Consider the following 13688-nt stretch of genomic DNA (forward strand, 5'->3'; position numbering starts at 1 on the left):
TCTAATTACACATTTTTAAAACGGCATCTACGATGATAATTTCTTATTTTTTGTAATGTTGTTAATATTATTCCAATTAGGTGTAATTCGATACCAACCCTGACTATTCATATAAAATGAGAAGATCACGAGTCTAAATCTTGTATAGTTGCTACTTTGACCGAAATTTCATATGAATATAGTTTTATATCTATGAGTGTAAAGCAACTCTCTTCTGTTACGCCATCACATATTATTTCTGATAAAAATTTAAATAAAAAAATGTAATGAAAAAGAAATGAAAGTTCAGTCTTATGAAACAAAAGGAATGTATAACTTGTTATAAATCTGTCAATTGGATGTCAGAACTTACCGGAGTGACCTGAATGTATCACTTCCACAGGGGTTTTTCTTCATTTATCTGCCGGGTAATAGCGCCCTCCGGCGGACAAAAGTTGAGTTGTAGGAGCTAAATTGAGCCTTTTTGTTTTTCAGTGTCCTGACACGAAGTGCGCAACAAACCGTGCTCCTCACTGACTGAATAAACTCCGCCATGAATGGGGGCGACACTGTGGTTGTTACAGGTAAATTAATCCGTTTTTGCTCATGAATGCACAAACTCTTCAAATTGGCGTCAATTTTGAAAAATAATTATTTGTTTTTTTAAGGCTTTGGACCTTTCAGACAGTTCATTGTGAACCCCAGCTGGGAAGCAGCCAAGGTACTGTTTGAAAAACAAACAAACAAACAAACAAACAAACAACTACGTGTGAAATGGCCTTTGTGAAAAGACTTAAAGTATCTAATATTTCATTTTTCAAAGGGTTTGCAGTTGGTGGGTTTGGGAGAGTGGATTGATGTTTACATCAAGGAGGTACCAGTAAGTTATGAGAAGACTCAGCAAATCATTGGTGAGATTTGGCAAACTCTTAAACCAAAGGTAAAAATATCAAGTCAAGACCAAGACTATAGCTATTTCTGTTTTTAGAAATATTGACGTAATCAATAAGTTTCTCTTAACCAGCGTGTGAAACTATTAGTTATTTGGATATTTTAAAAACTTTTTATTTTGTTTAACTAAATACAGTTTCAAATACTAATCCACACCACAAGGAATAAAAAAAAATATTCATTCAACCTAAAGACAGTCTAATTTAAATATATGTTGTCCAAAAACACTGGAATCACAGGATTATCCACCACCACCTGTGACCTCAGTGTCCTCAACGGTAGCTCTGGCCTTGGTCAAGACACAGTGTTAAAATGCATAAATATAGACTGGGTATGGTATGAGAAGGTGAATATCTGACTAATGTCTCACTTTACCCTGTGTGTTTGAGTGTGTGTCCTAGTTTGCGGTACATCTGGGCGTAGCCAGAGGCTCCAGTGTGGTGTTCCTGGAGCAGACTGGGAAGAACAGTGGATACAGAGACAAAGATGTGTGCGGCTTCTGTCCTGAGAGTCACAGCTGCGTGGAGGGAGGACCAGAGAAACTGGACTCGGTCATCAATATGAGGACTGTCTCCAAAGTGTTCAGACAAGCTGGGACGGATGTCATTTATTCAAGAGACGCTGGCAGGTAGGCATCTGTCCCCGCACTGTGCTGACAGACTCTGAAGAATTTGAGATGATGCTCTCTGTCCTCCACCTCAGGTATCTGTGTGATTTTGCATATTACTGCTCGCTGTTTCACGGTCAGAGGAGAGCGGCCCTCATCCATGTCCCCTCATCTGGCAGCCTGAGCTCACGTGACAGACTGGTTCCTCTGCTGCAGACCCTCATCCAGACCATGCTCAAGCAGCTGGAGGACCCTTAAGAAACAGCAAGAGCGGTCACAGTGAGGTAGATCTTCTAATAATGACATTTGACACCACATACAACAAAAAAAAGTTGGGATGCAAATCCTTTTTCGACCTAAATTCAAACTTATTAACTTTCTTTTTTTTGTAAATATACACTCATTCTGAATTTCTGCAACATGATCCAGACTTTTTCTTTTAATAACACTTGTCTGTCCCAATTTTTTTGGAACATGTTGCTGGAATCAATTTAAGAATTAGTGTATATTTACAATTTGATCACTGAATGTCTTGTCTTTGTATTGTTTTTCATTGAATATAGGTCAAAAAGGATTTGCAAATCGTTGCATTCTGTTTTTATTTCCATTTTACACACCGTCCCAACTTTTTTTCGAATTGGGGTTTGTGTCACTGAATGATGTGGATGAGAAACTGTGGGAATTAAATAGAACAGTCATAGTTCTCATTCATTTATTTATTCAAAATTTCAGAAAAAAAAAGAAAATACAAGAAATTCTCAGATACACATTTGGAGATGGTATGTCAAAAATACACCATCTCAGCTATAGGTGTAAAAAAAACTTTGAGGCCTCAGATACAGAGCTTGAAAAAAAGACAGAGTCTAGTGAAGGTTTTTTTTTTTTTGATTATTTCTTTCCCCAATCAGGTAATGAACACAGAGATTTCGTGAAAAGTATTATAATAAAATAATAGTAGTAGACCAAGGCCCCCTCAGAAGGTATAGGAATGCAAATCATGAAAACAAGAGGCATGACAATGATAAACCTCAAACTTATTATTGCAGTTTGAATGCACTGACGCATCCTCCATAAACCTGAGGTTTGCATGAAGAACATTCTGAAGAACTGAAATGATAAAGATGACTAAGTTGAGTGTTTTTTTAGTTAGTGTATATTTTTACGCTGAAATCTGGAAATGCAAAAAAAAAAAGCAACTAATGTGAAGCTGTAAACTTAGACCTAACACCTTTTTCTAATTATGTTGTTTACTCTTTACCATGACTACCCGTAATCTACACAACATCCCTGTCCTAAATATGTCCACGTGTTTATTTAAATGCTGTAGTTATGACAGGTTTGTGACCTAATGGTAACTAGTAATTCACCTCACAACAGGTCAATGTTATGTCTACTACTCGCAGAACTGAAAAGTTGAAATATTTCATTAATGTTTGTATCATTACATACATCCAAATGGAAGAAAAATAATAATAAATGCACAGATATGTTAAGTAACTACACAAGCTGCTTGCTTGCCAGTGGTGATTTCTGTACCAATGTGATATTCAGCAGCAATAGGACTGTTTTTCAACCAAAAGATTGCTCACTCTCTTAAATCATGCACAGATAAAATGCTTAAGAAGATTTAGCACCCAGATTTCACATTGGCCTATTCCAAATCCCATTTTCTTTCTTTTGTTTTTTTCTTTTTTTTTTTTATTTATTGCTTTTGGGTATAAATTTCAACACCAATTTTTCAATTTACTTTATGCCTCCAGTCCAGAAGCCCTTGCACTAAGACAGCAGAAGCTTGGAGATGTAAAAGCTCCTTTGCCGCCTTCACACTCACACATTTTTGATGACAATATAAGATCCACTGAGGTGACCGTTTGAGCCAGCAGCATTAGTGTTAAGTAGCAGTACAACAGGCCAGAAAAGGCGTTTCGAGTCGACTTACAGATGATCAAAAAAAAAAAAAAGGCTGAAAATGATCACTATGAGATTCACCTTCATGACAGTGGAAATTAGCTATCAAGAGCTAGAGACTCGGAAAAATGAGTTTACATGGGAGAAAAACAATTAAATCTAATCCAACAGTGACTGAAGAACAACTTGTATTGTCCATTTAGGACTGAAGGTAGAAACATGTAGGAGGTGGAGTTGCTGTTCTCTCTATACAGGTTTTTTTTTTGTCTGTGTAGAAAGTGAATACATGTCCATGTTACATTCACAGTACTGATCCATATACGTAACCAAATGTATTTTCTGAGAGTGTGAATGACATCTGGATGTTTGAAATAAACTAAACTTGTGAAAGGTGCTGTAACCTTGCAAGTAAACAGCAAATACATTATTATTTTTTTTTGGAGGTCAATAAACATCTTCCCTTTTTTAAATATTCCCCATGATAACTGTTTAGACTTCTATATAAATGCATTTTAGGTGAGAAAATTTCTGTCTTTTGAGGATCTGAGGTTATGATAATATGTTGGGAGTCAGTGGAGATGGAATCTCTGGTGTCGATGTTGCGCCCAGGCCTCTCACCTCCTCTAAACCTCGAAACGCTGTTGTCTATACAGTGAAATTAAAGTGTAGGCTGTCATTGCCATGTAATAAATACCCTACAACAATTTAGGAGGTGTAAACTTTTAGTGAACCACTGAGCCGAAAGTTGAAGGGCCGAACTTGTGCACAGATATTCCATCTCCTGTCCTAGTCCGCTTTGTGAGGTTTATCTAGATCCCTGTGGGTTTCATCCAGATGATGAGGTTTTTTATATACAAACTGATGAGAATGAGTGAGATGTACTTTGTTTTCCATACGCATACATATATTTTCAAGAGTGAGGTAGATATATACTTGAAGGAAAAAAAAAGTTTTTAAGTCCCCCAGTCATGACACCAAAGAAAATACATACAAAAAAATCCAACTTTATACTGAATCATGGGGCATTTATACAGTGATTTAAACTGATATCACAAAAGGAAAATAAAAAAATAAATAAATAACACTCCTACAGAGAAAAAAAAACTTCAAAGAAAGGAAAAAAAAAATATTAATAATCACCAGGCAACATTTTCCAAAAGATGAGGAGAAATCCTTCAAAAACACTTTCACTGTTCAGCCTCCATCTATTTTAAGACCTTTTCCATTCATGACATTGAAATGTGTTCCCTTCCCTGGACTTTAACCCATCCTTTATTTGGTTTTCAGAAGCAGTGATTATGGAGACAAACAATAAGACCTGTTCTCACATTGAAGAAGAAGAAGAAACGTTCGCAGAAGTGGCGTTGTATTGCGCTTGAGAGTGTATGAAGTTGTACAAAAAAAAAAAAAAAAAATCTGATTGAATGGTTGAGAGATGGTTGGCATAATTAAGGCAAACAAGACAACCCAATTAGCCCTATTGAGTCAAGAAGAGGCAGGAAATGGATGGGTTAAAATACCAGATCTGGTATAAAGTAAATATCTCATATACTGGAACTGATCCTGACTTCAAAAGGAGGCACCGGGGAGAGGAGGGGAGGAGGGGAGGGGGGTCAGTGAGGGGCCAGTGGGAAGGAGAGAGGGCACTACTGGACTCAACAAAACATGATGAAGGGGGAGGAAAAAAGGGGGGAGACAAGTAGAGGACGATCATGAGAATGTGTGGAGAAAGCAAAGCCTTTACTTTGACCTGAGATTGAGTCGCACCTAGAGGGCAATGCTAGGCGCAGTGCTAGACAACAAGTACAAAAAGGGTGCAGAAAGTACACACTCACACATCGAGCCAAGGTGTCCATTCCAAATAATAATAATATTAATAATAATATTAATAATAATAATAATATAGACATCCACAAAACAAATACAGGAGGAAAGATTTCATAAAAATAAAAGGCAATGAGCAAAATATAGTGTTACAGAAAACCTTTTGGGGTAACAGAAAAAAAATGTTTTTATATCTAAATCATCTTATTTTTTGTTTTATTTTTATTTCTTTTTTTAAACAGAGTTTGAAGATATAAGAAACGGACTGTAGTGGAGACCATAAAATACCAAACCTGAAGGATTTCTTTATATATAACATCCAAAAAGAGAAAAAGAATAAAATAGCAGCTTTTGTTCTGTACAGACATAGAGGCAAACATTTTGAACCGTAAAAAGGTTTTTTTTTTTAAAAAGTGACAAAACCAATGATGTGTATAAAAATGATCCTGCAGTCTAAAATACAACTGTAAGACCTTTATATGTGTTTGAAATGTAGAGAAACTAATGACTATTCCAAAAGAGACCTGGCTGTGATTTGAAAGTTGTCTTTAGGCTACTAAAATCTGATCCAACGCCTTCTCGTTTTCTGTCTCAGGTCTTAGACTCTGTTGTGTATTTGGTGCCATTTAGTTTGAACAGCAGTATCGGCGAACCACGTTCACCTCCCACATGAAATACACGCCTTAAAAAAATTGTCAGATAAGGTTTGAATGAATGAACGTAGAGGCAGAGTCATATCCCTTGATTGTGAAGTTCAGTGATTTGCAGTGTGAGACTTTTTTTTTTTCTTTTACTAAAACAAAGACAGATAGAGGCTGTGATTCAGAGTTGGCTCGTGTCTCAGAAAGTTTTCGTTGAAGATAATTAGATCTGAATGGACTTTGGTGATGCGACAGAAGGTTTTGGTAAGCCCATCACCAGCAACAGCAGTCTAGCGTCTCGAATGTAAATCTACGAAGGATTATTTTCATTATCAATCAATTTTCCAATTATTTTCTTGAGTAACTGATGCATTAATTGCTGTAAAAAAAAAATACCAGAAAATAGTGAAGAATGCCTAAGTGCTTTCAAATGCGTCCAGTTTACTATCACATAAGACAAAAAAAGCAGTAAATCCAATGAAATTTGGGCAGTTTTGTTTAAAAAAAAATGACTTTAACCAATTACTAAAATAGTTGCAGGTTTTCTTTAGATTGAATAATAGTTTCAACTTGAAAATTAAAGAGTAAAAGTGTCTTATGTCGACAGTTGATAAAAAATATGCTTAATGCCAAAAACTATAAGGTGACCATATTTCTGAAATGAAAATTAGGCACAGTTTATCATTAAAATGTCCAGTGCTGTTATCTATGGTGTCAGAAAATCATAATTTACAGTACCATGGTCTTCTCTTTACTTTCCAATCTTAAATAATAAATAGTACACTGTTAAATAAAATTATTTTACTTTCTTCCTCACTCTCCTTTCCTATCCACTCACTACACAGATTTGTTAAATACTCAGTTCTGATTGGACAATTGTAGCATCAAATTATTATTATTATTATTATTTTTGGCAAGTAGCTGATATTTACACTGAGCGGGTCATTAGTGTTTCAGGGGACAGCTCAAACTGGGGACAGGCTACCAGAAAAGGGGACATCTGTCTGGTCACCTTAACAAATATAGATTTTAACTTATTAGATTTTAATGTGATAGATTTGTTTAGCTAAGTCATTTTGTTTTAATCATTAAATCACATGAACACAGTGTTTATTAGAATACATACTGTTTAATAACTGTCATTATAAATAATCATCCTTTGATGAAATTATATATTGTCAGTTGATTTGAAAGACGTACATTTTAAATTTGATTCATTTTCTGAACGGAACAGACTCAGTCCTGCTGTTATAATACTGGCCTCTCTACGTGCAAATCACTTCATAGAAATTGATTGTTGTCTCTCCTCAAAGTACCACACGGCTCACTAGATTTATTCCCGTCCCCAGTGCAAACGTTGCACATTTGGAGAAAACTTTGACTGCAGGTGTGAACGCAACCCGTCTCAACAGAAACACTGTATTCTGTCCTGTTCTAACCCCCCAACACAGCTGCTCCAGAGCTGTTAGTACCAAAGATAAGAGTGAAGTCTGAATACCACCAAACAATGTTGGTATTATTTCCCAGACAGACTTATCTCAACTCTGAATCGCAGCCTCAAACAAGAAGGGAGACCTGTATGAAACTGAAGAGAGAAAAAAAAGCTTGATTTGGCAACAGTTTGGCAGATACACAATGGGCCCTCCTCTTCCATTTGACCCGCCTCTGACGGGATCGACACCCACAGAAATATCAACAGGAAAATGAAACAATGATCTCAGTCCAAACTTTCTAATTGAGGCATCCTCATGTGACATGAGCCCGTCCGCTCATGCAGAGTCATTTTGATGGAAAGTCATTTAGAAATGGAGCTATACCATATTATAGAGAGAATCACGTGTTTGTATAAATACACACTCAGATATCCACAACATCCTCTCTGAAATCATCAGGAAAAAAAGTGCTCTTCTGTTGGATTTGCTGGCAGATATGCTAAAAAAATGATTTTTGTTAAGTTCGTGCTAAATCTGTAAGTCAGGATACACGCCTGTTTTGTTTTCCTCCTTGAAAGAACAAAGAGTGAAATATAGGCTGCACAGGAAGGAGTTCCCCAGTGTCGAGTCTGAGCCACCAAACTCCAAATGCTTTAGCAGGTTTCTGTGCTATTTCTCAGTTTTTACAGTTTGTGTTTGACCTTAAAGGAGTGGAGAGACCAACTACTGGCACACAGTAGAAGAAAGTCATGTCTTACCTCATCCATCCCACCCTAAGGGATGGAGGAGAGGTTTGTGTTACCCTGTGTAAAAGGAGGAGGAGGAGGGGGTGGTCTGATATCAGCAGGCCGACGACTGGGGCAGTGGTAACGCCCGTTCGTTCTTTCTGCCCCCGTTCATGTGTGCATAGGGTTGCATCTCGTCAAAGTTGGGCCGCAGCACCACCACAGGCCCGTTGGCCGAAACATGTCCTGAGTGCTTGTCCAAGGCTTGGCCTGGAGACGCCAAGGCTGAGGCCACAGGGCCCGGGGACGAGGGAGATACAGGTCCCAGTAATGGAGTACTCGGGCCTTGCATGGGGGATAACTGCTGGGTAGAAGGAGGCGGCGTGCCTCCCGTACACCCCGACAAGGGGGCGGCGGCAGCAGCAGAGGGCTGCCTGGTGGATGCAGGGTCCAGTGGAATGTTCTCCATGTTTTCTACCTCCATGTCCAGCTCCTCTGTGTCTGGTGGCTTGTTCTCCTCGCTGTAGAAGAAGCTCATTTCCCTGAAGGGAGGATCCAGTTCATCTTTGATGCTGCTGATGATCTCCAGGAAGGACGGACGCATCTTGGGATTATACTGCCAGCACATCCTCATCAGCTCGAACCTGCAAGTGACGATAAAAGGGTCAGGTTAGATTTTTACATTATTTTGTAATATGAACGTTTATTACTAAAATGTTTTAAACTGGATAATAGACTACTATAGACAACTTTTTGCTTTTACTTTAGATTGGTTCCCTATAAGCCTAGATTTTTCCTATGCCAATCTGTCCACCACCAGGCAGTTTTACCCTGAAAAGTTATATTTATAGATTAAATTAATGGATAAATTCAGTCTTAATGTTTTCTTCTATTGTTACTCCAACCCTGCTGTAGTTACTAGTTAGTGTGAAGCAATAAGCCACCATTACTCAAAATATGCTATTACTGTGCAGTGCACATCATTACACTAGCTTTCAATTGACCTCTTCAGTGAACATGCTTCTCTCTAGACAAGAGCTCGACTCTGAGGAAGCATAAAGTGATCAGGTGTTGTCTTTGCAACAGCAGCATAAACAACACAAAAGTTCAAAACAAAAGTTGTAAGTTTCTGCCATGGTTATTATAGTTAATTCCACCAACTGAAATAAAAATTAAAACTAGACTTTGGAAAAAAAAAAACAAAAAAAAACCAGAAATTCACATTATATATTTTGTGCCCACAACACTAACTAGAATAAAATAAAAAAAAATATACAGAAAATGGCTTTAGTTTTGGTCTTTGTCCGTTTGATCAATCTAACATGCAACAAGGATGAGACAGCATTGATTAACTGCCTTCACAAAGTGTTGTGATTGTTTTATAATTCTGAACTTCTTACATCTTGTCCCTGACGAAAACTCTATCATAATAAAAAAAAAAAGACTGAAACTAATAAAAACGTGATTAAAATCAAACACTTTTAAACAATAAAAACTAAAGTGGAATGAGCAAACCCACTGGAAACTAACTGAAACTAAATTGAATTAAAAACAAAAATTAACAAAATTAAAACAAAAAATAAAAAACTATAATAACTCTGGTTTCCAATTTACTTTGATTTACTCGGACTGCTGAAGCTTCATAAAAGCCTGAAATTAACAAAACATGAGCTGTGGATTTTGTCCCCCACCTCAGACTGGGATACTTCACAGCCAGTATGGACAAGAAGAACCACTACAGCAGCCAGCAACTCTTCAATGTACATTTGGGCATGTGAGTATTGTGTTTGAACGTGTTTAGACTTGATACAACATGAACTCATCCTTTAAAACTCTGGCGTAGGAAGACTTCTCCTTTCTCACCAGCAGGTGGCAGGAGACACTGAACTTTAAGCCCACCTTAATACTCTCAGGCACTAAAACTCTGGTCACTAAATTGATCTTGAAGAAAAACTCTGCTATGTAAGATTACTGCTGTTTGATAGAACAGATGAGTTGATCCATTTTCTTGTCTGAGATTTAGTATTGGCCTTTTCAGAGATACAGAATGTAATAAAAACAAAGTACGACATCTACATAACCAGGCGCAGCTTTTAGTGTTTCACGTTTTGTTTACTATTTCTCTGTTAGTAGGTGTGAATGTAATATATATACCTTTTGTCTGATGACAACAGCTTATACACATTAAAAATAATGTGTGAAATCACTTACAAATACCTGAGGCATGTTCCAGCACCCATATTATCATATATTTATTATGCAAAAATCACAAAAAAAAACTGCAAGTCACTCTTTTAAAAAAAACAAAACAATTATGTTAGACCTTAAAACAAAGTCATGCATTTTGGTGTCAAGGCTTCATCGTCTTCTTGGCTTGACATCAAGTCACATCAGAGTTTGTACAAGTTTTTTTTGTGTGTTTTAAAAGCCAGTGCCTTGGAGTTTGTGATTTTTGTGTACATGTGTCTCTATCCAGAGAGCACCTCAAACAAACTAGGAAGCGCTCCTACCCGAACATTTCTGACACCATTTAGTAGGCCAGATTTTGTGGACATTAAATACGTCACAATACATAGTTTGTCATATGTAGTATGCCAAAATTACCAGGATGTTATACTGCATCTGGTCACACTTTTTAGGATGCAAGCTAGCATGCTTTTCTGGCCCACAATCCTCTGCACAGTGGAAGATACCACACACCGACTGAGCCGCCCAGAGAGCACAGACAGATGACAGCTCATTAGCTTGTGTGGCTGCAGCATGTACTAAGTAAAAATGACGTATGCGATTTGGAATGCAGCTCTGCTCTTATTCCTCGGACCTGCTGATTCATTTCATATAGGTTTCTTGTTGACAGCTGCTCTACTCTGTTATCTCATTTAATACCGTCCAGTCAAACACCACATTAACTACAGTTGAATTGAATTAGTAGCTACAAGACTTTAATTACATGTAATAAGTCAATTCAAAAAGTTTTTAACGTCAGTTCAAAGGAGACATTTTATGTATTGCTGCATTACAGCAGGATCAGTAATGTAGCATGTAGTCAGCAGCGCAGTAAATCATACGTAAGGTTACTGTGCCAGGCCAGCAGCCGAGCTTTGGGAATGTCAAAACAACATTATAAAAGGGAGAATTATTACAGTTTTGTGTGGTGCTACACCACACACCACAACTTCAATTATACACAAACAAGCTAAGAATACTCTCTAAGGCCTGCTGACATAAACACCTCAGTCATCTCTCCTCCACTCGCTCTTGTTTTCTTTCTTTCCCTCTCTCCCACTGCTCTCTTTGCTACAACAGCCTCTGCAGCTGGGTGCCAGCTCCTCTCTGCACACAGAGGAATTATGGGTAGAGCTTTCCTAAGCACACGGCTCGCTTCATACTCTGAAACAGCGGGAGGGTGGGTGGGTGGGGGGGCAGCTCTGGCTTGTTTTTCAGCAGCACAGCAAGTGTCTTAAAGTTGACGTTCAGATGTCCAAACCCAGGCAGCAAAGACCTCCCGTGAAAAGAGGCGTAATGGTTGGAGCCGGGCCGGCGCTCTGGGGTAACCTGTCTGCTGCAAAACTCTTCCCTCGCCATCTGTTGCTGCGCACAAGGCTTGTTGATGCAAATTTAGAAAACAAACACTGCTGTAAATCCTGACTTCTTGTCAGCGTCCCACCAATCATGGCACAAAGACACATGCTATCGTCGTTAAGCTAAATTGACTTATATTTGACCTGTCATCTGGTTTTGACCTGACGTTAGCAACGTGCCTTGTTCTTCAGATGGCATGAAAAGAGCTACTCAAGGTCAAACAACTATTCAGTTTCGCTTTTTTGTGTTTTGTCACTTTTTTTTTTTTTAACTGCAAACTGTGTTTTTCCCTTTTTTTTGGCTCACTTCTTTGTTTATCTGTTCAAACAGATTTGGTACATTCAATTCCATTTTAAAGCTACAGCAAGGAACTTTCATATTTTGTTCATTTTAGAGGCCCTTGTGGACAAAAGTGGAAGTGTTTCCTCCACCATAACCACAAAATATAACATGAAAACTAAAGCTTCTTTTTAACTGGCTAACGTGCCACTCACTAACTTTGCCTGAGAAAATGTAAATCTGATTTCAAGACATCTGCTTTCAAGGAGAATCCAACACGGTGGCAGGCAGTAAGAATAACTACATTATAATAATGTCCAGTTTTCACACCGATGGTCTCTTTTGCTTACGTAGGTCATATAGAGGCATCAGTATTAAATCAAGACTGTTTCATAACCAGTTACAAACTCCCTGTAGGATGTTCAAGTGTAGTGAGAGCTCATATCAACTGCAGTCTGGTCCCTTGTGTGTGTGTCAACATACTTGGCTAAGAAAGCTTAGTCTGACCGTTTGTGTCACATAAATAAATCAAGTTACAAATTGTGTGTTACAAGCAAAAATCTGGTGTGATGGTGTCAAAGTGACATTTGGAGACAGTTAGGCTTTTATAAAAGAAAAAATCTGGCAGCCAGCATTTCACCAGACTAAGAGATGGACAAAAAGACCTTGAGACACTCAGATAAAATAAGAACCAGATGCACTTTAGGGCCAAGTGTGAGTCTCCAAACATCTATGGTAAATGTTTAATAAAGCTGAACAACAGGAATCTCTTGCAACAGAACTTCACACATGCAACATCCTCGGCGTGATGAAACCTTGATGTATAACAGTGCTGAAAGTGATACTGCACACTCCACAATAAATCATGATGTTTAATATGTTCACTGAGTCTGCCTTTCATTTTCGCCCAACCCTTGCGAGAGACAGAGAATGCACTTTTGTCTATAGGAAACTTGAGACTGAAACATGGGAAATCCAATCAGTGACCCACAGCTACCTGACCATGGGAAAGACAGGACAAGGAGGAGACATTCAAAGCTCTCCAAAATATGACTCATCCCCTCTGTCTTTTATCCCAGCCGCTTTCTCCTCTTGTATCTTTCTATTCAGTCTTTGTGTGGACGTCTGGCTTCACTACACTTCAGCACTCTTCTAGAAATCTCCATTAAGTCACTACAGCAGAGGCGACCAGCCTGACTTTCCCGTGTGTGGCTCACAGACCGGGAGGCTAACCTCCTCCCACCACCACCACCTCTGTAACACAATCCACACACTCCTGTAATCAGGACAAAACAGTCAGGCTGCCATAGAAACCGGAGGTCTGTGTCTGCACAACACTCGGCCCTCGTTTTTTTCTGCTCGCGCTCTCTTTCTAAGGTGAGGTCAGCCGTGGAGAGTGGGAGGGGAGAGGAGCAGAATGCCTTCTTATTGAGGTCACAGAGGGAGAGGAGAAATGCATATATGCAGCGTTGCATGCTTAACGAGCAGCCAGCGCTGTGTTTGCTCCTCTCCGACAGCCTGGCTGATTCATTAATGAATTATAAATGAATTAAGGAATCTTGTCTTGATGGACAGATACCATCGGCCTACTCATGCCCGTTCACAGCGGCAGGAATGAGGGGCATCTTTCACACACGGACCATGGCATCCCTTCTATGGGCCGAGGCTGACGGGTGAAGAGGCTTTTCGCTGCCAGCTGACCACCGGGGCCATGTCGTCAACGGGCCACTTTTAACCTGTGACGTTAATGTCAGGCCTC

At 38.8% G+C, this 13688-nt stretch overlaps 2 protein-coding genes across 2 annotated transcripts in view; one reads left to right on the forward strand and one right to left on the reverse strand.

Moving 5' to 3' along the window:
- Positions 1 to 532: 532 nt before the first annotated feature.
- On the forward strand, positions 533 to 1921 carry pgpep1l (pyroglutamyl-peptidase I like). Its single transcript, XM_084734112.1, has 4 exons — positions 533 to 563; positions 771 to 919; positions 1332 to 1558; positions 1633 to 1921. Exons 1-4 carry the CDS (start codon positions 533 to 535, stop codon positions 1793 to 1795), a joined length of 570 nt encoding a protein of 189 aa, XP_084590238.1. The 3' UTR covers positions 1796 to 1921.
- Positions 1922 to 7003: 5082 nt separating this feature from the next.
- Positions 7004 to 13688, reverse strand: part of igf1ra (insulin-like growth factor 1a receptor) — a 98320-nt gene continuing 91635 nt past the window's right edge. The window contains exon 21 of the mRNA XM_084733577.1: positions 7004 to 8712. Within this exon, the coding sequence (XP_084589703.1) occupies positions 8184 to 8712 (529 nt within the window). The 3' untranslated portion in view covers positions 7004 to 8183. The remainder of the gene's footprint in view (positions 8713 to 13688) is intronic.

This window comes from Lutjanus erythropterus, chromosome 13, assembly GCF_056507025.1.
Source record: "Lutjanus erythropterus isolate fLutEry1 chromosome 13, fLutEry1.hap2, whole genome shotgun sequence".
Lineage (NCBI taxonomy): Eukaryota > Metazoa > Chordata > Actinopteri > Lutjaniformes > Lutjanidae > Lutjanus > Lutjanus erythropterus.

What these genes read in the sequence shown, in the direction of transcription:
- pgpep1l (XM_084734112.1), top strand. Translation starts at nt 533, where the DNA reads ATGAATGGGGGCGACACTGTGGTTGTTACAG. An exon ending in CGACACTGTGGTTGTTACAG is followed by an intron (nt 564 to 770) that starts GTAAATTAATCC and finishes CTTTGTGAAAAG; the next exon opens with ACTTAAAGTATCTAATATTT. An exon ending in TATTCAAGAGACGCTGGCAG is followed by an intron (nt 1,559 to 1,632) that starts GTAGGCATCTGT and finishes CCTCCACCTCAG; the next exon opens with GTATCTGTGTGATTTTGCAT.